Here is a 25,109-nt window from a genome sequence, read left to right on the forward strand (position 1 = left end):
GCCGTGCAGGCCGCGCGGGCCGTGCCGTCCGCTGTCCCATCGCGCCGCGCGACCGGCCACCCGGGACTCCCCGGCCGCAGTCCCCGCCCACGGGAGCCCGTCCTGCTCTGCTCCCGTGCCAGGCTCGGAGAAACGCAGCGTCGCGTGGCTGACGGCGCGGGCTCTGGACTCAGCTGGGTACAGATCCCGACTCCAGCCCCAGAGCGGGCTGAACGATGCTGGACTCTGATCTCAACCTCCCCGGGCACTTGCCTCTATGGTACTGGTGATGTTGTATACTGTAATACCTGCCTTTTCAGGTTGCGGGGTTGGATTGAACGAGATAATATCAGGCGCTAGATACAGTAACCCTCAATTAATGGTAGCTATTATTAATCATTGCTTACTTGTGCCAGGAGCTACAGACCCAATCTCCGCCCTCCGAAGCAGTCAGAGAGGTTGGGAGTCTCATCCAAGGCTAGTAAGTTTACAGGAACCAGAGCTGGTCCCACCATCATCACATTGCCTCCTGGGTCTAAGTCTCTGCACCAACACACAGCCGGTGCTGGGGCACACACACTGGAATAAATGAAATGAACCTGCTGGTGACTGAGCCTTAAAGCCAGCAAACCTGTACTGGGAGAGGGTTATCAGGATCCTCTTCCCTCCCCTCAACCATGTCCCCTTGTCAGATCTTTATATGGCTTTTTCACATTTTTGAGTCACCCACACCTTCGATCCTGCAATGAGGGTAGATAGGAACTGATATCTGTGCCCATAGTTACAGATGAGAAAATAGAGCTCAAGGAGCACAAACGACTTGCCCAAGTTAACCCTCTTGTCACTAACAGAAGTCAGGCCCCTCCTTGGGGAGAGGTGAGGTCCTACTCTCAAAGCAGGACCTCACCTCTCCCCAAGGAGGATGTCAGCTGGTTATCTTATTTGCTAAGAAGCGTCAAGGGAGGCTGGTCAGTGGCTCTTCCCTGAAGGCAGAACCCAGTGGTTCCCTTACCTCCCAGCGTCCCTACCTCTCTCTGAACCATCCTGTGGGGCCAGTGAAATTCCCTGGCCTTTAAGAAGAGAAGGAAGAGGGGTCTGTTTTCCAGGACACGGAATCTTCCTTAGAGTATCTAAAGTTGGGTCAGAGTGGGGAATTCGGGACTCCAAACCTTATTTAGCCACCAGTGTTCTGGGCAGGCCCTCATTCTAGGCCCTAATTCGCCCATCTGAAACATGGGGATATTGCGACTCTTGCTTTTTCCATGATGCCGTGAGGAGCTCTTAACAATAAAAAAAAAAGATAATAAAACTCATGAAATCTTTTGTGAGCGATGGAAAAAAAAATGCACATGAACAGAAAAGTCACTGGTGCAGGTGAGTCCTGGGAGCTTGCAGCACTCAAAGGCGGGGGAGGGAGATGGCAGCTGGAGACGGCCGCTGCCCGTTTGAGAGCATTGGCTGCTGCTCCTCACATATCTCTTGCCTTCCCTCCTTCAGGATCCTGCAGGGAACTCATAAAAGAAAGGGAGGCCCAGGCCCAGAGGGATAGGACCTTACCTAATTGGGGGCATCATGCAAAACAGAGTTGTTAGGGCTTCAAAGATTATGGGAGTTGATAATGCTTGGCTGAAGTGAGGTGAGTGCCAGGATGAACTAGCCACTGTCACATGGGTGCTGACCCCCATGGCACACCCTGCCCGCAGCCTGTCCCCAACCACTCCAGGTCTCCAGCTCTGTCTCTTTATTTCTCCAGCTTTTCTCCGGCCTGTTTGGCTTCCATAGCCCTGAAGGATGCTTTTCAAAGAGCATGCTCATGACCTCAGTAGAACAAAACTGCTGTCAAGACCACATGGCTCACAGCGATCGGTTGGCTCAGTCAGGTGAGGGCAGGTAGGGGCGGGGATCTCCAGGGAAAGGCAGGGGGGGCACCCGGTTGTAGTGGGCCATGAGGAAGATGCCAGCAGTGCCGCAGACAAAGAGTGAGAGCATGGCCAGGAAGCAGACGCGGTCCAGCACGCGGCCCACCAGGAACCACTCTTCATTCCCCTGAGGGTGGGAGGCAGAGTATGGGATGGCCAGCGGTGGTTCCAAGCCTGCCCTGGGTCCCTGAACCATCCTTGGCCTTCCAGCAAGCCTCCATTCTCCGCTTCTTTGGGCCCTTCTCACCTTCTTCCAGGCCTCAACCTGGCTTCTTCCACGCTCCCCTGGCCCCGATGTCCCCACTCCTAACTCTTTCCATCCCGTTGCCCTATCATGGCCGCCCCATTCATCCTGCCTCCATTCAGCTCCAAGCCCCTCACCAAATACTCCATCCCCCTTCCCACTTCCAGACTGGCTTACACTGTCGAAGTGACTCTGCTGGTGTCGGGCACGGGCAATGAAGTTGCAGGCTTCCATGCAGGCCCGGATGGCTGGGGCGGCCTGCTTCAGGCTGCCACACAGCTCCTGGCTCTGCCCTGGTTCCGGGCCTTTCTCTGATGAGATGAGAGGGTAAGGTTTGGGAGTGGAGTGGAGGAGAAACAGGCAGAGAAGGTAGCCTCTCCTCAGGGAGCCCAGGCCCTCTCTCCCCAACCCGGACACTTGCCCAGCACTCATCTGTGGTGCCTGGTGCTTTGGCTAACAGGCAGCCCTCCACATCTGGAGTCCATGGGGAGAAATGTCCACAGTGCCACGCCCTCCACCTCACCTAGTTTCTCCAGCGCTGCCCTCACCAGCCCATGGCGCTGTCGCTGCCGGAAGAGAAGCTCACTGCGAGGCAGGCGGCGGGCCACCTCCTCCCCACCTGTGAGTGGCCGCCCCGCGAAGGAGCCATTCTGGAGCTGGGGCCGGGCCTTCTGCACAGCCGCGGGGGCCAGCGGGCGGATGTGCATCCGCAGGAGCTGGGGCAGGAGTCGCAGGAACACCTGCGGAGGGGATGTTCTGGGTGTTTCAGCTGGGCGGCTGGCCAGGCTGGGCCTCGGAGCAGAAAGTGGAGGTCGGCACGAGGGGCTCATGCTGTCGGAGGCCCAGAGGCGGCACGTGGGGGGCAGGGGGCTTGGTCCTGACACAGCTCAGCTGTTCTGAGGCCGGGTCCCCAAACTTTTGTGCACATCAGAATCACCAGGGCACTTATTCCAAACATAGGTTCCTGGGCCCCACCCCTGCTCTTCTGGCCCAGGATGTGGCAGGGTCCTGGGAATCTGCATTTGTGACAAGGGCTCCAGCTGATGGCTGCAGGTGGGCTGCAGATCACAGAGGCTCGGGAGTCAGACTGCCTGGTCAGAATCCTGCCTCTTCCATTTCCTAGCTGTGTGACCCTGGGCGAGCTACTTAACTTCTCTGGGCCTCAGTTTTCTCATCTGTAAAATGAAGATGATACTAATACTCACTGCATAGGGGCTTTATGATCATTAAATAAGTTAGCATGCATAATATGCATGCCGCTTGATAGGCACTTGATATTATTATTAACCCATTTGGGCACGTGCCTCAAGATACAGGGTGAATTCGCTGCCAAATGTGGCTGGGGAGGAAGATGCGCAGGGGCCGGGGTGCAGAAGGAGGCCATGTGAGTGGACTTGGCGGGAACGTGCTGGGGCAGGCAGGGAGGGCCCTTGCCTTGCGGACCCCGCGGGCCATGGAGTGTGTGTGTGGCGACCGCAAGGACACGTTGAGTACGACCACAGCGTTCACGACGATGAGGATGGTCACCACCAGGAGGAAGGTCAGGTACCTGCCAGGGCGGGGTAGGCAGGAGGCAGGGCTGGCCCTTCGGCACTGCACTCCCGGATGCCACCCCTACCCCGAGCAGCTGCTCTCTCCAGGTCCCTCGTGGGGAGGGGCTGGCCTTGAGGATGGCAGGGGTGGGGGTGGCAGGGGGGTAGTGTCCACAAAGGGAGAGGAGGAGGAAGGCAGCAGGCGCGAGAACCAGGCTTACTTGCTGATGAGTGGCACTGCCTGGGAGGTCTCGGGCACCTTCTTGGCCACAAGGAAGAGGAAGACTGTCTGGGCCAGGAGCACGTTGATGGCGACGGTACACTTCTGGCCACCCGCTGCCCGTGATGGAGAGGCCCGCAGAGCAGATCTCAGTCTCCCTGCTGTGGGGTACCTCCCCCCGCCCCACAAGGAGCCCACTGCTCCTGATCCTGGGTCATGGTGCCACTCTGTGCCCTCCCAGCTGTCCCCTGTGCTGCCGGCCAGGGCCAGGGCTCCCTCCCCTCGGGCTTCAGGTACCCTTGGCAGGAAGGAAGTAGATGAGGATGGCGACAGAGGAAATGAGCACACAGGGCGCGATGATGTTGATGACGTAGAAGAGGGGCTTGCGCTGGATGAGCAGGCAGAAGACCACCTTCTGGTGGCCCGCCTCCTCGGCCGGGGCCTCGGTAGCTAGCAGCATCTTGGCTGGCCGGTGCCGGATGGCCCACTCCCCGTTCTCTGTGGGCAGCAGCCCAGGGCGGACACAAGGACTGGGCTGGGCAGACCGCTGCAGCCCATGTGACCCCACTACAGGGCAGCCGGCATGTGCCCAAAAGATCACCATCGAGGGACAGAAATAGTGTGGGAGATCGTATACTTAAACCCCTGCCTCCAAGATAGGAGTGATTGTCATGGGGAAAATCAACTTTGTTGGGCCTTTAAAATATATGTATTTTACGGTTTACTGTAGTTTTCATCTGGAGTCACACGGGAGAGGGCGTGAACTTGGTCTTGCTCTGCACCCCGCCCCGGCCAAGGCTAGGGGGGTCCCTGGGCAGAGGTTACCTGTGAAGGCCTCGGGGTCAATGAAAATCCACTCAATGGTCTGACCATCTTCCTGACTCAGCTGCAAATTGATCTCGTTGGTGCTGTAGGTCTGGGACCTGGGAGACAGGTAGGGGGAGGGAATGAATCTGAGTGTGTGCAGACCTAACCATGAGGTCACACTGGACAGTCACCGGAGGGCCACTGTAGGCAGTTCTGCCTCAAAAAGTGCAGCCAAGCATTTCTGAGTTCTCTACAAAGCCGTGGCAGGGAGACGAGGGGGACCTGGACGCTTTGGGGGCCAAGGAGGTTGGAGTCGAAGGGCCAGGAGGCTGCAGCTTGGTGCGATTGCCTGGTGTCCTTGGCCACTCTGTCCCTCCCTCCCCACTGCCTCCAGGGCAGGAGGCACCAACAGTCGGAACAGAGAAAATCCCTCTGTTCCTCTCGGGTCCTTTTACTGAGGAGGGTCTCCCTGTGAAAAGACTGTTCCTCTAAATTAGAGAAGACCCTCACCCAGAGCCACTTCCCACAATTATGGATAAGGAGCCTGAGACAGCCTCCACCTCTCTCCAAGGCTGTGGGTGCGGTGGTCCCGTGGTATGGTGGCACACGTGTGCATCATATGTGTGGTGGCATGTGTTTGCCTTCTCACCCGCCCACGCTAGGCAAAAATTTCTCCCCTGGGGGCATAGGCAGGGAAACTGAGGCAGCGAAGGAGAATGAGTGATGAGTGAGGGGACTGGGGCTTAGCAGGGAGGGACATGGGTGTCCTCGGGTGTCTGGGCCCGAGATGGGCACAGAGGCCCAGGTGAGATGGAGCCAGGCCCCTAGCCAGAAGCCTCACGTCCCCCACTGGCCAGGACCCCTCTTAGGGCAACTCCCTAGATCCCTCTTCGCCCTGATAAATGGCCTCACTGGAAGATGAGGGAGCAGTTCTGCCAGTCGAAGGGGAAGTAGGTGACGGAGACGGGGCAGGAAGAGCGGAAGATGGCGGGCGGCAGCCAGTAGACGCAGCCGTCAGGAGACACGAGCACATTGCAGTAGAGGGCCACCTCGAACACGCCGTCCACGCTGTACACAGACCACGGAGCTGGGGGTCACACCCTTGGCAGCTCGCCTGAGACCCACACCCTAGACCAGCCCTCTGCCCTGCGTGGATGGGGCCTGGGGACACCAAGCTCTCCCAGGGGCCACACCCCTGCCTGGTCCCCACCTGGCCACCACCACCACCTCCCTCAGCAACCTCCCTGCCACGCCCACCCGCCAGGCTCCCCGGCCCCACCTCTGAATCACTGCTTTCTCCAGTTCTCTTCGATAAAGGTCATAATAGTGACTAAATCTGTTCCGCTCTTGCATACCCCCCTCCCGGCTGCCGGAGCCCAGGGCAGCACTTAACCCTCTCATCTCGTTGACTCGTGACGGCTCCTACAGAGCCGTCCTCGTCCCGAGTTAGAGGGAAGGGAGCGGCCGGCCCAGGCGGCGTGGCCCAGCCGTCAGGGAGCCAGGCCTCGAATCGGCTCCGCTGGCCGCGGGGCCCTGCCCTCAGCACCTGCTCCGTCCCGCACCCCCTAGCTCCCGCCGGGTGCCCGGTCTGCACCTCTGTTCCCCCCTTTTCTCAGAACCGCCGTGTCCTGCCAGGCCCTGCGCTCGCGTCCGTTTGTCCCCCAACCCCCGCCCGCGCCTCTCCTCACTTGTTCTCCAGCACGACATCCGGCCGCCACACCATGGCGGACGGCACCCTCAGCACCCACAGGCCCTCGTAGTCTTGTGGGTCCCAGCGAAGACGATAGTCACACCACTGCTGCAGGGAGAGGGGGTCGCCGGGCCCCTGCTCTCTGTTCTCCACACCCCAAGGTCGGGAGCCCAGCCCAGCGGGACGGAAAAGGCAGGGAGAGGGGACAGGACCGGAGGGCCCCCTGGTGGGGGGCCCTGACAGGGGGAAAGAGAGTGGTGGGGTTGTCTCTTACCATCTCTATCCAGACGTTGGTGGTGAGGGCCTCCTCTCGCTCGTTCTGGGGTACAGACCGAGGCATAAGCCCCTTCACTTGCCCCCCACAGATGTTAGTCTCTATAGGCCACTGTTGGGTCCCACAGGACTCTAGCCCCCCGGGCAGCCTCCGTGGCAGTGTTCCGCATCTCGGCCTCTCCCCTGTGGGGCCTGCCCCCATCCTGGCTGCCAGAACCAGCCCCTTCCACTCCCCAGCAGGTCCCAGGGCCTTGTGCCCGGCCCCCTCCTCCCTCATCGTCCCGTCGGCCTGTGGCTCACCAGGGAGATGAGGTTGGTGAGCGTGAGCTTCAGGCTGACGTTGACCAGATCCGAATCACGCTCTGCGGGCCGCAGGTGGGGATCGTAGTTGTGCATCAGGTCGGCCAGCAGACGCTCCTCCTGGTTCCGGCCCTGGGCTCCTGTGACAGACAGCCGTGAGCCTGGGTGCGAGGGCTTCGGAGCGGAAAGAGGGGGAGGCCGTGGGAGGATGTGACATGGAAAGGCAGGGAGTCGGGGTTGGGGACAGGTTCCAGTGGCCCTCCAGACCCTCCATCCCCTGCTCTGGGCTTCCCCAGGCCCCCAACACCCTATGTCCACACCCAGGCAGATAGCCAGCAGCGGCAGGAGGAGGAGCTGCCCCCGCCCCCTGTGCATGGTGCCACAGCTCTCCGAAGTGACAGGGGTGGGACAGAAGCTCCCCAGGTCTGAGGCAGAGAGATGCAGACTCTGGATCTCATGTAACAGCTCACAATCCCACCCCAGCCAGCCTGGCCAGGCCAGCCCAGCCCCACCAGCTGTCTGACCCCAGCACTGTCAGCTGTTCCGGGATGGACACAATGCCAGGCTCAGGTTACCTGGGCTGGGGAAGGAACAGAGGGGCCCCATCTGCCCCAACGGAGAAGGTCCAGCCTCCATCCCTACTCAGACTCAGTGGTCCCAGCCCTCCATTCGTGGTCCAGTGAGGGGGAGGGCTGAGAATGAAACCAGGGACATGTGAGCGTGGGAGAGAAGGCAGAGGGCTGAGGGAGGCTCCCTCCTGCTCCCTCCAGCGGGTCAGGATTCAGGGAGGTGTGAAGGCTTTTGCTTAGGCATGTTTTGTGCCTGAGTTTATCTGCGACATGATCGAGGACTCAAAACCTCTCCCGCCAACCTAATATCTTCATGGATCCGTCCCTCCACTGGGCCAAGGGTAAAATGCCTACACGAAAGATGCATTATGTCCCCCAGGCTTTGACATCTTAACACAAATTAGGGCACCAGGTCAGGGTCCTCCACTTTTCTGAGGCATGAGTCTCAGCCGGTTGAGCTTTCTAGGAAGGAGGGCTGAGAAAGATCTGGAACTCAGAGTTCTTATGAATAGGACAGACCCTGAATAAGGACTCCTGTGTGGGGCCTCGGTATTTGTTAAATCATCCACAGACTTACGGAGTCCCCCAGCATGTGGCAGGCACAGCACTTGTCTCTGCGAGTCAGGATATGCCCACACTGCTCACAAGATCTCACGAGATCGAGTTGCAGCCCCCCGGGGAGTTGGATGAGGGAATCCAAAAGGGCTGGAAAACAAGCTCCATCCACTTTGTGGTTTGTGTTCAGGGAAAGGGTGGGGCTGAGGTTGATCTAGGAGCTGATGGCCATGACCGCTGGCTCAGGCCACCTGTCTTCCCACCATCTATTCCAGGCAGACGGGTCAGCATGTCCTAGTTCATGGGTAAGACAGAAGATGCACGTTCCCGCCCCTGACACCTACCCTTCAGCATGCTGGGGGTCAGGATGGTGATGCCTCTGAGGGCTGAAGGAAAGCCCCGTTTAGGAGCATGTCCCCCACTCCCTGAACAAGTGATGTCTGTGGCATTTCAACGGAGTTCAGTCAACGTGACTTGTCCTTGGAGATCCAGGTGCCGTCGGCTTGGGTCCCAGCCGCTTGCCGCAGGCCCACAGTTTCTCTTGTCCTCACCAGGACTTGGGTTTGGGGAGGCGGCAGTGGCGGCAGATGCCTTCCTGGTCACCTGCTCTCACTCTGTTACCTTGTGAACGGCTCCTCTGCCATCCTCGTGCTCAGTCCCTCTCCAGGCCCCACACCCAGCCCCCCTGATGGCGCCCCCATACCCTAGGCTTTCATCTCGCCCCACATCTAGCCCACTTTCTCTGGAATTCACAAAGCCAATGGCCCCTCCTCCCCATTTGGGCCTCCGGTGCCTCCGACGCAATTCCCTCACCCATTTTGCAGGGCAATCTCTCTCTCCCTCTGGACTCGCCTCCAAGACTACAGTTTGCCAGAGATCATTAATGGTGTCTGCTAAATAATGGACCACGGACCCCACCTCCTTCCCTAGCACCACCCAGGCAGAGGTGGTCCAGCTGATGCTGCAACATCTCTGATTAATGCTTTTCCTTTTCCCACAAGTGTCTGGGGGTGTGGTGGGGGTGGGGTGGAGAAGAAGAAGATTGTAGAGACTGACTTCCCTCTGGTGTGAATTATGCCACTTCTCCATGTATGAAGATTTAACTTCCGTTTTCTCCCCCTTCTCTCTGCTCTGGGAGAGGCTAAAAAGTCTCCTGGGTTCTCAGGAGGGTGCATCATCTTTGAGGAGTGATGGTTTCTGCCCTGGAAAGGTTAAGGGGGCGGGGGGCTATGGGACTCATTAAGAGAAAATATTCTGTAGGCATCAGAACAACCCTTCCTCCATTACCACTTTCCACTCTAGAGGCTGGAAAAGCGACATGCTCATTTCCCAGGCTTCCTCACAGATAGGGGTGGCCATGTGATAACATCTTGGCCAATGGGATGTCTGCAGAAGTCGACGGAGGGGCTTCAGGGGAAAGCTTTCATTTCCTGATCAAAGGGGTCAGAAATGGCTGCCCTTTCCTGCCTTAAACATAGATGTCAAGTGTAGAGCTGTGGGCTGTGGCAGTCAGCTCTCAACCTGGGGCAACAAGCCTGGGTCTGTAAGAGCTTTGTGGGACAGCTGAGCCAATGTTGCAACTGTTCCCTCCCAATTCTTACTATGTGAGAAAGGAAACTTTGTTTAAATTACGGTTGGTGGGGTTTTCTGTTCCTTGCAGCTCAATGCATTCCTAATGGATTAATCGCCCTTTGAAAGAGAGCAGGTAGCCTTGCTGGCCTGGGGTGAGTGTGCAGGGACACCATTGCCTTCACAGAAAGCTGGCCCTGTGGGTGTGACTTCCTATGGAGGGAAGGAAATAGAGTGCCATGTCACCCAGAGAGTGGACCAGTCCTCACAGCACTCTGGGGCTGGCGTGCCGTGGGAGTGGGTGCTGTTGGGGGACCTACTGTGACTCTGGGAAGCTGCACATGAGACACTTTTGGTCGAGTGTGGCATTTTGGGGCTGTCTTTTCTGGAAGGGTCAAGGACACCTGAGCAGGGCCTGACCCAGCTGAGGAGACACCCGGTGATTGGAATGTGTAAGACCCACTGCCAACAGCACCACCGTGTGGCAGAAAGAAGCAACAACAGTGGCCAAGAGATCTAAGCCAGGCCCCCTTTCACCTCTGTGCCTGGGACAGGAAGGGACTCTCCTAGCATTGGTGAATGCTTCCGGGCAAGGCCAGAACATCCTGTCCATCTGACGGGTGTAAGTCCAAGTTTGTTTTCTTATTTAAGTGGAAAAAAAATTAAAAATTTGTACCTTGAATTTATGGACAATTCGTGTGGGAAAGCAGAAATGAGTAGGGTCATTTTTGCTCTTTTCCCTCGGTTCCATCGAAAGATAAAACATGTCACCTTCTGTACACCTGAGCTCATGAGGTCACCAATTCCCTCTGAGGGATATGGGTCAAGCTGAGAAGACCTATTTCCTGTACGTCAGGAGGTAAATAACTGGGCCCTCTCCACCTGCTCTAATCCCCGCTGTCATCATGCCAGGCGTGGATATAGGAGACCTTGTGAGGGGCCCACAAATGAGGAATGAGGTAAATAACTACCCTTTAACGTTGCAGAACACATGTCAGTGCCTTCCAGCCGACTAGCAAATTCGATTTTCACAGCATGCCACAAGTGGGACTTGTTTTACATGCATATTACAGGTTAGAAAAACAAAGCTAAGAGACGAGAAGTGGCTCGTCCACTGCCACACACTACCCCCAAAACGCTGTCTCTTCAAATAACAAACATTTATTATCTCCCACAGTTTCCGGGGGTCGGGAATCCAGAAGCAGCTTAGTTGGGTGATTCTGGCTCGAGTGTTGTCATGGGCTGTGATCTCGTCCGAAGGCCCAGCTGGGGCCGCAGGAGCCACTTCGAAGTTCACTCATGTGGCTGTCGGCAGGAGGCCTCAGTTCTTTGACTCGCCAGCCTCTCCACAGGGTGTGCATCATGCCAGCTGGCTTCTCCAAAGTGAGAGGTCCAATTGAGAGTGAGAGTGAAGGAGAGAGAGCGAGAGAAGGAGACAGACAGACAGAGACAGAGAGACAGAGACGAGGAGGGGGAGGGGCGTGGGAGGGGCAAACTGCAATGTCTTTTATAATCTAATCTCGGAAGTGACATGACATCATTCTGCCTCATTCTCTTGGTCACAGAGAACTACATGAAGATAAGAATACCAGGGGGTAGGGATCACTGGAGCCGCCCAAGAGCTGGGGTACCTCACAGACCCTCATCTCCCAGTTCCTGCAGCCTCAGCCTTTGGCCCTTGGGATGAGATTGGTGGGTGCTCCCTTCAGGGTAGAGCTGCTGGATTTAGCAGATAAATATATAAGATGCCCAGTTCAACATGAGTTTCAGATAAACATGAGTCACTTTTTAGTTTAAGTATGTTGCAGATTTTGCCTGGTGACCCTACTTTGGGGAGGAGGAATAGTTGCCCAAGAGGGGCTACTCTGGGGAGGAGGGCCGAGTCCTGGAGCTCTAGGATGGTGCGTGTGAACCGAGGTTGACGGGCTGACCTCTGGCCTCTGTGGCTGCTGGCCCAACTCTTCCGCCCCAGTCCTCAGCTTCCCAGAGGGACCCAGACAGAGCGATCAAGGCCGAAAGGGCTGGGAAGGCCGTTCTGCAACCCTGGTGCTCCCACCCCTGTTGCAAACCTCCTTCCCTAAGGGGCCTGGAGAGAGAGGCATCCCCAACCCCAGCTCCAGGTAGGGCTGCAGAAGCCCAAGGCTAAGGGCTTGACAGAAGGAAGATGGCTAGAAGGACCAGGAAGTGCAAGCGGAGGATCCCACCTGATCTCATCTGGGGGAGGGGGAAGCAGGAAGAGTCTGTCTTCCTCACAGAGGGTTTCCAGAAGGCCAGCCCGAGTGGCATCTTTCATGGTCCCTGAGCCAGCCCCACCTCCTCCCAAATCATCCTGCCCCAGCCCTCAGTCTACGTCCACTCTCAGACCTTATTGGGGGGTGGGGGTGGGGTCCTGTTTTTATTTGCAAAGAAACCGCTGTTGAGGAGTGGGGCTTCTCCCTCTGTTCTTGGATCTCAGGGAAGCCCAGCTCATCTCCACCCCAGCCTCACAGGACCAACTGGGCTCAAGTCTCAGGGTCAGGAGGTGGCCTCCCCAGGAAGAGCTTGTCCTTTCTCAGACACCCTTGTCCACATGGCTACAGTCCCACTCCCAAAAGCCCATCCCTTTCAGGCCAAAAGAACCACCCAAAGCTGCCCTGGGAGCTGGGCCGGGCCACGCAGGGTAGGCCCACCTAGATGAAGCGCTTGTCCTGTTCCAGGTAGGAGAAGGGGTCCCCGGGGAAAGGCTGAGGAGGAGGCTGGTTGTAGGCGCCCTGCAGGAAGATCCAGGCCGTGCCTACTATCATGATGGGTGTCACCACAAACAGGCAGAGCCGGTCCACTGTGCGCGCCACCCGGTTCCAGCAGTCCTTCTCCTGGGGACAGGGTGGGGTAAGGAGGGATCTTAGACCACAGACCCATGCCCCAAGCTGGGGTCCGGTGACAGGCATGGCCTCAGTGTATCTGAGGGGGCCGCCTCGGGCTTGTGGCGAAGGGAATATGCTGCCTGTCCCCAGCAAAGGCCCGGGCACCCCTCCAGCCACAGGCGGGGCTGGTCATTCTGTCTGTCCAGGAGGCCGAGAGCAAGGCCACAGCCTCCCTCCCAGCACTCAGCGCTGCTGCTGGCCCCTATGTGAACTGGGAAAAGGAACCCCTTTCCCAAGAGAGAATTTTAGAAAGTTGTATAATATTGACCAGCCGTATCAGGCTGCCTTTGAAATGTCTGGGCTGTGTCTGGAGTATCAGGCTTGGAGCTGAGCAGGGACAAAAAATGATTGACAGTTGGGAGAAAGAAGGGAGCCAGAGGGATGTCTGGAGCTGTGTGCCCGTGCGTCTGCCTGGCCCAGTGTGCCGTTATGGGGTCCTAGGCAGGAGCTCCCCCTCTCTGAGAGGCCTCGAATCTGCACCCACTGTGACTGTCTTCATCTAAATCGTAGTGTCTCTGGGGGGTACTGCGCCCCTGTAAGCCAGGATACCCTTGATCAGTGCTCTACTTGAACATCCGTACACGGCAGCCCTAAGGCTACTCACCTCGTTGTAACTGTTCTGGTCCCTCATGTGGTTGACGATGAAGTTGGCCCCATCCACAGCTGGCTTCAGCTCACTGAAGAGCTCCTCCTGGGCCTGCTCCGAGCCTGCGGGGGGCTGGCCTGTGGATGCCAGGCCAGAGGTGGGCGTGAGGCCTGCCCCGACCCCACCGCCCACGGCGGGGCCAAACAAACCCCAAGCCACTGGGGACCCACGTGCGGTGGTGAGGCGCTGGGCCAGCCCGTGCCGCGCTGACTGCTTCTCGAACATGAGGTCACTCCGGGACTTGAGCGAGAAGTACTCCTCGGCCTTGGAGATGTAGCCCAGCGAGCTACTCCTGCGGACTAGGGCTGCGGGACCCGGCCCGTCCTCCGCCGGGCGGGACATATGGAGGAGCTCAGGCAGGGTCTCCAGGAAGAGCTTTGGCAGGTCAGGGGGACACAGGAAGGCCACTTAACCTTCATGGGTCACCTTCACACGTCCAAATGTCTGTGACTCCATTCCTGGCCTCTACAAAGTGCTCCCAGCCCTATGACGGCATTTATTCCCGCCCCCCGCCCCCGCCCCCACAGGTACAGACACCCAGGTTGCATCCAATTCTCCATTGTCAGTCTCGCCAGAGAGCAGATACTCATTTGTTGAAAACGAATTACGTATAAAAAACAAAAAGCAAGGAATATGCCCCAAATGCTGAGCTCTCCTCTTCTAATGCTTCAAGACTGAAAACGTTGCTAAAACGCCCTCAGCTGTGCGAGAACAGCCCGGTGGTCCCTGGTGGTCCCCGAGAGGCCAGGGCAGCCCCACCCCCCACCCCCCGCACCCTGCCCCCACAGTCCTCACCTGCTTTTCAATCAAGGTATAACACACATAGAACAGGATGAGCGAATCCTAAGTGCGTGTAGCTAGATGGATTTTTACAGTTACGTTTAACTGTGTGAACACCCCGCAGATAAGATACTGAACGTTATCCCCAAAAGGCTCCCTCGTGCCTCCCCACATCAGTTCCTTCCCAGCGGGAGAGGTCTCCGCCATGCTGACTTAGGTCACTAAAGACCGGTTTTGACTGTCCTGGAAACTCATAGAAAGGAAACCTCGCCGTCTGTGCTCTTTTGTGACTGGCTTCTGCCAGATAACATTACCCCTGGGAGGGTCGTCCCGTGGGGGCCCGCCTGTGTGGCAGCAGTTGGTACTCGTGCGCTGCTGGGGAGCAGTCCCGGGTATGCATATATGCAGCGTTTTCACCTGCGGAGGGACATGTGGACAACTCCCAGCTTTGGGCAGTTGACAGCCCTCACCTTCTTCACCCCTTCGGACAGCACGTGTGTGCTGGGTGTGCGGAAGTGGATGTTGAGCACGATGACACAGATCACCACGACCATGGTCACCAGCACCATGCCGAAGAGCAGGAACCTGTGGGGCACATTCAGCCTGGAGCCCCCGGGGGGCGTGGCATGGGGCGTGGGGCGTGGCATGGAGGCGTGGGCGTGGCGTCACTCACTTGCCTATTAGAGGGATGGCCAGGGACGTAGCGGGTAGCCTTTTGGAGATGAGCAGCAGGAAGACAGACTGCGCCAGGAGCACTGAGATGGCCATCGATGTCTTCTCGCCACCTGGAGGAGTCTGGACTTAGCTGTGACCTCTGGTCCCAGAGAGTCCCGCTGTTGGACCCCGCACTGCTTGTTCATAACGCGGGGTGCCCTGATTAACATCATGGTCTATGGAGCTAGAGCTCCTAGATTCAAATCCCAGCTCTGACACTTGCTGGCTGGGTGACCTCGAGCGAGTAGCTTACCCTCTCTGTGCCTCAGTTTCCTCAACTGTTCAACGTGAGGACCTGGTGAGAGAGTGTGTTTAACACTCATCACTCCTCCTGGTACGGGGTAAAAGTTCAACCAACGCCAGCTGTCAGCAGCAGCCAATCCCTTGCCACTCGGCCCTCCTAAATCACAGATCCGCACGTATCCCTCCCTGCACAGACAGCTCCTCACAGCACCAGAATAACACCCCAAGTCCCAGCCCTTCACTCAAAGACCCCAGCCAGCCCTGTACTGCCCTGCTCTTCCCACCTGTCATCCTGAGCACACTGCAGTGGCCGCTGTGGTCGTGCCTCAGTGCCCCTTTTCTATTTACAATGTGCCCCTCAACCTGTCTCCAGCTCAAGCAGCGCCTCTTCCAGAAGACCGTCCCCAGACCACTCTCTCTCCTAGTCCTGCAGTTTCTACCCTGCCTGCCAGGGGCGGGGTCTGGGTGGCATTGGTCTCTGGGACTCACTGTGCTCTGCTCATAGTAAATATTCTGGAGCTGAGTGAGCATAGGTGGCATGTGCCCTTCGTGAACCAGGTGAGTGAGGATGCACGCCTCCACACCCTGGCTTCCTAGGGATCCTGTCATCCACTCACTGATTCAGCAGGTGATGGCCTCCTGTGTGCTAGGCTCACAGTCACACATGGTGACCGTAACGGACCTGACCAGAGGGTCAGTCTAGGGTGCTTAGGAAGCCTATCGTTAGAGGCAGAAGTAGGGTACAAGAGAGATGAGACAGCCAGGGGCCCTGACCATGAGGGGGATGTCAGAAAGGGTCGCAGAGCCCTCCCCTTGGCTGGCAACATGCCCCTCATGCCTGGGCCCTAGGCAGGAACCCCCAGGAGTGGCGACCCCCAGGTGGCTGTCAGGAGGAAGTGAGGGGCTGGGCTGAGGCAGCTGATGTTCTGGCGCCCTCGGGGATGGGGAGAGACTGCTCAAAGCGGGGAGGGGCGGGAGGCTGAGGCTCACAGTCGGCCGGCAGGTAGAAGACCAGGTTGATCATGAAGGAAATGAGCACGCAGGGCACCAGGATGTTGATGACGTAGAAGAGTGGCTTGCGGCGGATGATGAGGTAGAAGGTGACGTCCTGCCGGCCGGGACTGTCCAGGGGGACGCTGGGGTCCACGTTGATCCTGGCGGGCCGGTGCACTATCTCCCACTCCCCATTTTCTGAGGGCAGCGCATGGACGCCTTGGGGTCAGACTCGGCAAGAGGCCCGAAGGTGGGGTCCCCGGGGAATACAAGGGGCTCGTGGAGCCAACCACCCAACGGGAGCAGGCCAGTCTGCAGGGCCCTGGGGGGCACGTGATGAGGGGTTCGGGTTCTGTTTGTGGGTCCTTCCCTAGGGTTTGAGATGGAGGTGTCAATCTGGGCGGGGGAAATTTTCCTCTGGGATTGAATTTTTTTCCTCCTTGGAAAAAATAGAAGCTGAGGCCATATATGGTTAAAATAAGGAGTCTTGGGCATAAGAAAGCAGTGAGAGTAAGCCCCCGCCCCCCAACCCATGATGTACCAGCCTTGGGACAAGCAGGACGTGGGGCTCCTCTGACAGACAGGGCTAGTGGTAGGGGCCCCATAAAAGATCTGAACCCGGTCACAGATAGGGGGTGGGGGCATTGGGAAGGGGTGACATACGCCCTATTGGGATGACAACTGAAGCCCCAACCACACCCCTGGGCTCTCCGGGGACAGGAAGACTAACCACCCCCCTCATCTGTTAGGCACCCCCATCCCCAGAGACCCTATTTAGACCCAGAGGGTTTTCTGGCCGAGGCAGGGCCAGGCGGTGGGGTGCCTGTCTGTCTCTGCCTTTGGGACACAATCCCCCCAGTTGGGCCTCTTTTCCTTTAAATGTGCGGGATTTGTGTCGGTAAGTGTGAGCGTGCACGCGTGCACCTCGGGGTGTCAGTGCGGCTGTGGGCGTATCCGTGGAGGAGAGCGTGAGGGGCCTGCCCCCCCCCAGATGCTGCTCCTTGCACCTGTGAAGCCCTCGGGGTCGATGATGACCCACTCCACGGGGTAGGAGCGGCCGTCTTCTTCGTCCTGCTTCAGGCTCAGGGTGATCTCCTTGGCCGTGTACTTGAGTGAACTGGGGAGGGCAGTGGACAGAGGAGGGTCCTCAGCCACTGGCTGGGGCCACTGATGGGAAAAGGCTGGCACAGGAAGTTCATGGTCGGTCAGAGGGGAGGGGAGCTCTAATCAGGACAGAGCGGGGCGGGGGCCTCTGCCTGAGGCTGCTTCATCTACCTGCCTTGGCCTCTGGCAGGGTGCCCTGGAGGGAGGGGTGTCTGGATAAGTGGGTGTACCTGAACTTGAGGGAGCAGTTCTGCCAGTCGAAGGGGAAGTAGGTGACGGAGATGGGGCAGGAAGAGCGGAAGATGGCGGGCGGCAGCCAGTACACATAGCCTGAAGGACTGACCAGCACGTTGCAGGAGTAGGAAATCTGGAAGGAGCCGTCATTGCTGAAGGACAGGGACAAGGGCCACAGTGAGCACCAGCCAGCTTGGGAACGGCAGGGCTGGGGGAGGCAGAGGAGGGAGGGCAGTCAGAAGCCTGGGTCTGGAGAGGGAGGCTCATGGCACGTGAGGAAGCGAGGCCGAGTGACAGAGGAGGCCGGGGAGGGCTGCCGCTCAACTTGTTTTCCAGCACAATCTCTGGGAGCCACAGCATGTCAGGGGGCAGGCGCAGAATGCTGATGTTCCCAAATTCTTTCTCGTCCCACTGCAACCGGCTGTCTGTCCAGCCCTGGAGGCAGAAAGGAATGTCAGCAGTTGGCTCCTCTGCTGTCCTGGCTCACTCACTCTTCCCACTTCCTTGAATGGAGACTGGACAGAGTCCGGGGCTGTGACAAAAGAGGCTTGGGGGAGGCGGATACAGAGTGGGGACTCAGGCCTGTCGCGTACAGTTGCGTAGGATGTGCACTGCACAGCTCAGTGTGCGCTATTTCCATTGTGGTTGTAGATCTGTCTGTATTATGAACTTCTGACACGTGGCAGAGAGTGTCGTCTAATAAAATCAGAATACTGTGCTGATTTTCCAGCAGATGGAGGCTGCTGGTCCACCCGAAGGTTCCTCTGGGCTGGCGGCTGCCCTCGGCAGGGGGAAGGGCAGCTGAGCCTGTGGTTTCTCTGTAGGCAGGGGCCAGGCCCTCCCAGAGGACGGTGTCTGAGGCAGGGTGGGGATCCCCCAGCAGAAGCAGGCACAGGGGAGCCTGCGCCCTGCGCCCTCCCCGCCTGGCTCTGCGTGGGCTGTTTTCCTTACGTGCTCAATCCACACGTTCGTGGTGAGGGTCTCCTCGACTTCTTTCTGCAACCAAACAGCACACTCCTTCACTGCGCATTCACCGGGCACCTCCTCCCAGCCGCCGCCCAGGGGAAACCATGGCAACTGGTCCAACCAGACTCCTGGCTGGAGTGCTCTGGACCGGGGAGCAGGAAGGGCACATGGCCTCTGCAGTGTGTCATGAGTGTGATTCGAGGGGCCACCCCAGAGCTGCAGCGGGAGGGGAAGGGACATCAGCCCGAGGCCTGGGGGCAGCACGGGGCATGGAGAGAGGCCAGGGCACACTTCCTTAGGCCGGCCTGGGGCCCTGAGCTTCCTCCATGGCCATCCTGTCTGGGAGATAACCAGGCCTTGAGGAAGCTGCCCCTGCCCTCCAGTCCCCAGCGCAGACACGGAGGGGCTGCTCACCAGGGAGATGAGGTTGGAGAGGGTGAGGGCCAGCGAGATCTGCACGCTCTCCTCCTTGCGTGCTGCCGGCCGCAGCTCCTTGTTGTAGTGCTTCTCCACAAACAGGTGCCGGATCAGCCGCTCCTCCTCGTTCAGGCCCCAGCCTGGCGAGAACGGGGACAGGGATGGGCCCTGGGCAGGGGCCCTGGGAGGAAGGTCCCCTGAGGGCCCGCTGGGCCTTGGGGCTGCTGCGGGGCCCCAGTGGTGGGGCCCTCCAGGGAGAAATGGCAATGAGGATGGGAGGGGGCCTGAGGCTGGGAGAGGTTAATACCATGGAGGAGGGGAAGGAGGGGGCCATGCAGTGGGCGACCTGGGTGAGCACCCTGAGGGACCCTTCATGGTGGGGTGATGCCCACTCTTACCACACATGACCAGAGCAGCCAGCAGCCCCAGCGTTAACACAGGCCCCTTCATCCTGTTCCTTTGACTAGGTGTTGCATCTGCCCCTCTTGTCCACAGGGCTGGGGAATGTGGGTGGGTGGTAGAAGGAACAGGTGCAGAGTGGGGGTGGAGGGGCAAAGGGAAGAGGCAGCCGGAAATGCAATCTGACACCTCTAAGCTCTGCTGCAGGGTAGAGAACTGGGGGCAAGTGATGAGGGGGGTGACATAGGATCACAGCTGAGCAGGAGCCCAAGGACAAGAGGCAAAGATTCCAGGCTAGTACCCCTCACAGTTAGCGGTGGGAGTGAGGGCTGGGGGGAGGCGCTGGACACTGGGGACAGCACTAGTCAGCCATGGATAGGGGAGTGGTGACAGGCAGGTCAGCTGCTGCGATTTCTTGGGAGGTAGACAGGTCTATTCCGATGGGGGCTTAGCAGCCACTCTCCAGTGTCTTTGTGACCTCTGCCAACTGGTTCTGGAGGCTGGGCCCTACGTGGGCGCCACTCCCAGGGAGCTACTATCCACCCACCCGGCTCCCATCCCAGGAAAGCTCCAGAGTTTTCTCCGTAGGTCATAAATAATGTTTATTACAGCAACTGTGATTTTCTGATGGCACATCTGGGAAGACAAATGGGGCCCAGGACCCTTCCTCCCCCCCCGCCCCCACATACCCAAGCAACTGTGGCAGTGACAGTTTGCCATCATGTTCCCGAACCCTCCAGCCCCTGGGAGCGGTAGGTCCTGACCAGGGGTTGGGGGCCCGGACAGGGCTCATGGCTGCCTGGCTGGAGGGACTTAAGAGCGGGGCGGGTCTTGCCCCTGCTCCCCCAGCTGCTGGTCCTGTCTCATACCCATCTGGGCTCCCTCGGGCTCTGCCTCTGCCTGAGCGGTCAAGCGGAAGGTCTGCAGAGCTTGTACCAGCAGTCGCGGAAGGCTGAGAGCCAGTGTGGCCGGCTCCAGGCCCACCAGGCTGCTGAAGACCACGTACCGGCCCCCCAAGCCTGCTCGAACCCAGGCTCGGAAGAGCCCCGTTATGGTTTTGGAGCCCAGATCTGCCAGGACCTGCAGAGGGAGGAGGGCGCTCGATGGCCCACAATCCTACTCTTGGTCCTCTGCTCCTGGCCCCCAAACTCTCATCCAAACCATCCTGGCCCCCTCAAACCCTCCCCTTTCCTTAACCCCCCGACCCTGCACACTTCCTGCACACCTGCACACCTCGCAGCCCCTCTACTCACACGTCCCCCTCTCCTCTTTGCACCCGTCCGGCACCCTAGCTCACAGGAAGCTGCCTTCTCCAGCCCTTTCTTCTGGACTCCCCACCTGCCCCTCCTCCCACCTGCTGGTGTGCCCCCCTGCCCATCAGGGCTGACCCAGGTCAGCCTTCCGAGGCCACCGTGAAGGAGTCTGGGAAGCCTAGGGACTTACCTCCTGAAAGTCCATGGCCAGGCGCTCCAAGGGGACCTGTAAGATCCAGGCATGAGCGTCCTGGAGGGTGGCCAGTTTCTGCTTCAGTGGCTCCAGGCCAGGACAGCCTGCAGGAAGGGAGAGGCCCAGGAATAACAGAACTGATGCAGCATGGCATTGGGGCGGGTTCCCACCAGTACCTCAGGACACCCCCCTCCCCAGGGCGCAGACATCTCCTCATGCTACAGATGGGGAAACAGACTCAGAGAGGCTGAGTGCTAACTCAAAGCCGAGCATTTCCTGACCCTGATAAGGGCTCAAAGCCACAAATAGCCCCAAAGAGTTATCCCTCTGATTCGGGGAAGGGGGAGAGCGGGTCTGCCGGTTGCCCCGTGGGGTAACTGCTTCCCAGTGCAGATCCCAGAGAATCCTCTCCCGGCCTGCGCCAGGCCTGGGCCAGCCCTTGGCCTGCGCCCCTGGGGATGGCTGGCAGGGGGCGTCATTACCATGCGCGTCTCCGCGCTGCTCAGGCCTCCGCTTGGGGAACTGTACGCCGGCAGCCCGAGAACCTGGGAAGAAGTATGATTACGGGAACGACTCGGCGGCGCAGGGCGGGGCGGGGGGTCAGGGCTGCGCTGCGAGGGCGCGGGGTACCTGGGTGCAGCCGCTGCTCGCGTGCCGGGTGCCTGCGAGGCCCCCGGAGCGACGTAGCAGAGCGAGCCAGGGCCGGGGCCAGGCGCCGCATTCCCGGGCGCGGGCCGAACAGCTCCTGCGCGCCCCGCAGCAGCTCCAGCAGGGTGTGCGCCAGCGAGCGCAGCTCTGCGAGGAGGACAAGGGCGTGAGCGGCGTTCAGACGTGGCCAGGCTCCCTGCCCCACGGCCCAGCCCCGGGAACCCGACTGACCGCATCGCCGCCGGCGCTGCAGACACTGCTGGTGCGCCAGGGGCGCACAGGCACCCTCGGGCCCCGGGCACAGGTGGGCATAGAAGGCGCAGGGCGGGGCGGTGTCTGCCAGCGGCTCCTCCGGCGGGTCCCAGGCCAAAAGCTCCCTGCAGCTGGGCTCGCGGCTGGCGGGGGCCGCTGCGAGGAGAGGAAGAGCCAGTTCACCCCCCGTTTTGGGCCCTAGCCCCCGAAGCCCTGCCCCGGGGAGAGACAGGCTTTCCTGACGCAGAAGGGGACTGGCGACACGCGAGATGGAAACAGGATTGGGCTTCTGCCGTGCTGTCGGCGGGACACTCTACGGAGGGGTCAGTAGGAACCCGGCGCTCACCGTTCATCTGCTCCCGAAGCCAGTCCTTGAACACGGCCACACGGGTGTAGACCCCGGGCTTCCCCGGTTCCCCGCATCCGTCCCCCCAGGAGGTGACTCCGTACAGGACCTCCCTGGGGCGAGGGCCAGGCTCAGAACAGGTCAGGGGGCCTCCAGAGTCACCCTGCAGGGACCGAGCCAAGAGAGAGGACACTGCATCTGTCCGGCCCGCTCGTCGACCAGCTTTACACCTGGCAGGATGAGGCAGCTCTGCGCTCTACTGGGGTTACCGCCCTCGTCCCCATTTTAGCCTTGAGAACATAGAGGCTCAGCGCATTTGAGTGGCAGCCTGACCGTAGAAGGAAAGTCTGTTGTCTCGCCACTGGGGAGAGGCCCGCCCAGCGCCCTCCGATGAATCAGGCCCGTACCTGACATGAGTCGATGCCCCCGGCCAGGTAACCCGCACAGAGCATGGTGCTGGGGCTCAGCCCAGGTCCCAGCGCCCTCCGGCAGGTGTCGGCGCTGAGCAGGGGCACGCGGGCTTCCCTCACCGCCTCGGCCTCAGGCCCGTCTACAGGGAATCGAATCGGTGGAGGGGGCTCAGGCCTGGAGGGCAGAGGCCCCGCTTTGAGAGTCCCCTCCTCTTTGATTCCTCCCCTTTTGCAAGATCTGGCAGCATTTTGTGAAGAAAGCTGGGCGTAGTAGGTTCCTTACATCCCGGCCTACCCAAACTCCGTCACCCCAGCGCCCTTCTTTCTGCGCACACGCGCAGCTCACCCAGGCCCGGCCCCGCCCGTACCTTCGAAGAGGGCCCCCCAGCCGGCGATGGCGCAGGCGGTGCCAGTGGGGGGCTCCCGGGGCTCCTGGGGCAGGCACACGGGGCGCGCCGCCCCTGCCAGGCTCACCGGCGTCCACAGTTGCACCAGCGCAAGGTCATTGTGGAAGGTCCGCGGGTCGAACTTGGGAGGGAGTGGCGCAGCGTCAGCGCCGCGTGCGGTGAGGGTGCCGTCCCCAGCTCGGAGGGTCTGGGGGCTGCCCTCTCACCTTGGGGTGGGGCAAGATGCGGTTCACCGGCACCTCCTCAGCGGGCTCCCCCCGGGGACCCTCGGCCAGCGTCACCGTCCACAAAAGCTCGTTCGGGGCGCTGCGGGGCGAGCGGCGGATGATACCCAGTACAAGAGTGCAGCGGATTCCCTAGAGACCCTGCCCTCTGCCCGCAGGCACCACCCAGCGAGCCCGCACGCCCAGCTGTTTCCGACCCCCACCCCCGCCTTGGGGGCCTAGGAGAGGCAGCGGCCCGAGCAGGCGGAACGCGCGTGATGCGGCCCGGGTCCCCAAGATCTGAGCGCGTCTGGGCAGAGCCGGCACCTTGAGGCGAGGAGCCGGCGTGGGGGTCAGCCGCCGCCAGAGGGCAGCAGAGACCAGCCCTCCCACGCGTCACCCACCCAACAACCTGGGAGGAGTTGGACCCTGAGTTGGGGACCCAGGCTGGGCAGGAGGCTGTGGGCAGGACATACCCCGCGAAGCAGTGCGCCGCGGTGAGCACCCAGGTCGCCGCCACCAGGACACCTCCGCACAGAGGCTGCCCGCTGAGTTGCAGCCTCACCAGCCAAGGCCAGGCCCCAGGCGGCGCCGCGCTGCCCCCAACAATGCGACCATGAGCCTGCGTCACGTTGACAGTGCCCGGGCGCCTCTCGCCACAGGGCCCTAGAAAGGCGGATGCGCTGTCACAAGGAACAAATCCTGGCCGTCTTCACCATGGAGACCCCTCCAAGGTCCACCTGCTCTCCGCCTCCGCCCTGTCCCCTTGAAACTTTTCAGCCTCACCTGGCTCAGGTGGGTCCTGGAGGAGGGGTTCTTGAGGCCTCGGTCGCCCAGGTCCAGCTGAGAAAGAAACCTTTGAGCTTCACTGCCAACCTCCCTCCTTCCTCCGCCCCAAGCTGGGCCAAAGCCCTCCCTCTCCCCTCTAGCAGTCCAGGTCTATTCAGCAGCCACAAACTTCTCACTGTTCACCAAATGAGCCCAGGCTGTTCCCACCCTTGCAGGAGCTGTGCGCCAACCTGTTGTACCCTTGCCACTCCGAGGGACCTTCATAAGCATTGTCTTGGTTGCAGCCTAACCCAGTCTCTGTCTCCAAGAGGGAGTCAAGTCTGAAGGGAGAGGGGAGTGGACGGGAGAATGGGCCCCGAGCAGTCAACGCAAGCTCACCAGGGCACCGGGTGGTGTGGTTGGCACAGCCTTGGCACTCATGCACCCTGTGCTGGATCTCCATCGCCACTAGATTTACTGCCCACTGGGCGCTTCTCTGGGCAGCCTGCAGTGCCTTCGTCCCCTGGGCTGACAGAGCTGCTGGGACATGGGGCACAAGTCATGCAAGGTTGTCCTCCCCGCCCCAGCCTGGAGTCCTGCCTTGGGAGGCCCACAGGGGAGCAGGCTGGCCTCCGAGAGTGCTGGGGCAGAATGGGAGGGCAGAGAGCCCCAAGACCCCAGGGGCCAGCACTCAGAGTGGATGGTTCTGGATTCTCGGCCCAAAATATTTCTGTAATTCAACGGAGCTGGGCTGGAATCTTTGAAAAGGGCTTTTCCTTGAAAGAAAAACAGCACCCCAAAATTACTCACATTGCAGAACTCAGACTTATTAACACAGATGACCGTGGCTGGATTGCCTACCTTTGGGCCCAGAGAGCCAAGATGCTACTCTGTTCCCTTTCCGCCCTGCTAAGCCTGGCGACTTCCCTTTCCATCCTCATCCTCCCTCAGCCTTCCAAGCTCCTGGCAACCTTCTCCTGGCAGGGTGGGCAGAAGGAGCCAGAGGTCCTTGTGAATGGGAGTGACGAGCTCATGTTCCCCTGCCCTGGACCCACACCTCTGGTCCTCCCACCTCGGCCGCTCCTTCAGACCAGCCCGGGCTCACCTTGCAGGGTGCTGGGGGGCAGGCGCGTGTACAGTGGGTGCCCATGGGCAGACCGTGCGTCTGGGGGCGGCAGCAGCAGCAGCAGCACAGCCAGCAGCATGGTGAACAGGAGCCGGGGCGCCAACCCTCAGGGTCCACCCTGTGGTGCCTGCCTCCCGCTGCCTTTCTGTCCTGGGCACTGGATTCTCGTCCCTGAAACCACCTGACCCTATTCTCTTCCATCAAAGTTACCCACTTGCCTTGGGCGTCCCTCACCTGGCCCTGAGCTCCCGGAGCCCACAGGGCAGTGCCGCTTGGGGGGCTATATAGGGGACAGACTGGGGGCGTACACAGGAGGGGGCCAGGCTTGGGGGAGGGTGCAGGGTAGTGGGCTCGACCCTCACCTTTGAAGTCTCATCATCCGGCTCCGAGGTCCCCCTTCTGTCAAAGGAGCCCTTGTCTCTGCGGCTCCATCAAAGGGGCCAGAAG

The 25,109-nt window shown here is 59.9% G+C and overlaps 3 protein-coding genes and 1 long non-coding RNA gene across 7 annotated transcripts; 1 reads left to right on the top strand and 3 right to left on the bottom strand.

Annotated features, from left to right (window-relative positions):
• The first annotated feature begins 1 nt into the window (after window position 1).
• LOC120597215 (uncharacterized) lies at window positions 2–4,616 on the top strand. The gene is made up of 3 exons (XR_005651358.1): window positions 2–259; window positions 1,733–1,859; window positions 2,310–4,616. It is a non-coding gene; the product is annotated as an uncharacterized LOC120597215 (long non-coding RNA).
• On the bottom strand, window positions 1,711–9,196 carry CHRNG (cholinergic receptor nicotinic gamma subunit). 2 transcript variants are annotated; one of them, XM_039856025.1, is made up of 12 exons: window positions 8,433–8,925; window positions 6,965–7,104; window positions 6,666–6,710; window positions 6,390–6,499; window positions 5,614–5,769; window positions 4,720–4,817; window positions 4,192–4,392; window positions 3,896–4,010; window positions 3,577–3,691; window positions 2,666–2,882; window positions 2,320–2,453; window positions 1,711–2,025 (listed from the first exon to the last, which is right to left on the bottom strand). In XM_039856025.1, exons 1-12 carry the CDS (start codon window positions 8,440–8,442, stop codon window positions 1,852–1,854), a joined length of 1,515 nt encoding a protein of 504 aa, XP_039711959.1. In that variant the 5' UTR covers window positions 8,443–8,925; the 3' UTR covers window positions 1,711–1,851. The 2 variants fall into 2 exon arrangements, with proteins under 2 accessions (XP_039711959.1, XP_039711958.1); XM_039856024.1 differs by lacking the exons at window positions 1,711–2,025; window positions 2,320–2,453 and having other exon boundaries at window positions 2,474–2,882; window positions 8,902–9,196.
• A 1,638-nt stretch (window positions 9,197–10,834) lies between these two features.
• CHRND (cholinergic receptor nicotinic delta subunit) lies at window positions 10,835–19,201 on the bottom strand. 3 transcript variants are annotated; one of them, XM_039855595.1, is made up of 13 exons: window positions 19,056–19,201; window positions 18,655–18,797; window positions 18,226–18,270; window positions 17,600–17,709; window positions 17,271–17,426; window positions 16,944–17,053; window positions 15,934–16,134; window positions 14,660–14,771; window positions 14,457–14,571; window positions 13,377–13,581; window positions 13,165–13,283; window positions 12,327–12,509; window positions 10,835–11,026 (listed from the first exon to the last, which is right to left on the bottom strand). In XM_039855595.1, the coding sequence occupies exons 1-12, from the start codon at window positions 19,105–19,107 to the stop codon at window positions 12,327–12,329; spliced, it is 1,551 nt and encodes a 516-aa protein (XP_039711529.1). In that variant the 5' UTR covers window positions 19,108–19,201; the 3' UTR covers window positions 10,835–11,026. The 3 variants fall into 3 exon arrangements, with proteins under 3 accessions (XP_039711529.1, XP_039711526.1, XP_039711528.1); XM_039855592.1 differs by having other exon boundaries at window positions 10,835–11,030; XM_039855594.1 differs by having other exon boundaries at window positions 10,835–11,033.
• Window positions 19,202–19,580: 379 nt separating this feature from the next.
• On the bottom strand, window positions 19,581–24,741 carry PRSS56 (serine protease 56). Its single transcript, XM_039855799.1, has 13 exons — window positions 24,642–24,741; window positions 23,963–24,073; window positions 23,555–23,611; window positions 23,245–23,434; window positions 22,772–22,871; window positions 22,527–22,686; window positions 22,156–22,298; window positions 21,749–21,911; window positions 21,382–21,558; window positions 21,133–21,297; window positions 20,985–21,047; window positions 20,500–20,606; window positions 19,581–20,136 (listed from the first exon to the last, which is right to left on the bottom strand). Exons 1-13 carry the CDS (start codon window positions 24,739–24,741, stop codon window positions 19,870–19,872), a joined length of 1,803 nt encoding a protein of 600 aa, XP_039711733.1. The 3' UTR covers window positions 19,581–19,869.
• Between the last annotated feature and the right edge of the window lie 368 nt (window positions 24,742–25,109).

Source organism: Pteropus medius, unplaced genomic scaffold (assembly GCF_902729225.1).
Source record: "Pteropus medius unplaced genomic scaffold, Ma_sr-lr_union100, whole genome shotgun sequence".
In the NCBI taxonomy this organism is placed as follows: Eukaryota; Metazoa; Chordata; class Mammalia; order Chiroptera; family Pteropodidae; genus Pteropus; species Pteropus medius.

Coding starts and splice junctions, on each gene's coding strand:
- CHRNG (XM_039856025.1), bottom strand. Junction 4,393..4,719: donor TGACCCCGAGGCCTTCACAG/GTAACCTCTGCC, acceptor TGCTGCCCACAG/AGAACGGGGAGTGGGCCATC. Junction 4,011..4,191: donor CTACTTCCTTCCTGCCAAGG/GTACCTGAAGCC, acceptor CATCACGGGCAG/CGGGTGGCCAGAAGTGTACC.
- CHRND (XM_039855595.1), bottom strand. CDS start 19,107: ATGAAGGGGCCTGTGTTAACGCTGGGGCTGCTGGCTGCTCTGGTCATG. Junction 17,054..17,270: donor AACTGCTCCCTCAAGTTCAG/GTACACCCACTT, acceptor TGCCCTCCCCAG/TTCACTCAAGTACACGGCCA. Junction 12,510..13,164: donor ACCAGAACAGTTACAACGAG/GTGAGTAGCCTT, acceptor CCCTGTCCCCAG/GAGAAGGACTGCTGGAACCG.
- PRSS56 (XM_039855799.1), bottom strand. CDS start 24,741: ATGCTGCTGGCTGTGCTGCTGCTGCTGCTGCCGCCCCCAGACGCACGG. Junction 22,687..22,771: donor GCATCTTGCCCCACCCCAAG/GTGAGAGGGCAG, acceptor CTCCCTCCCAAG/TTCGACCCGCGGACCTTCCA. Junction 21,048..21,132: donor CGAGCAGCGGCTGCACCCAG/GTACCCCGCGCC, acceptor ACTTCTTCCCAG/GTTCTCGGGCTGCCGGCGTA.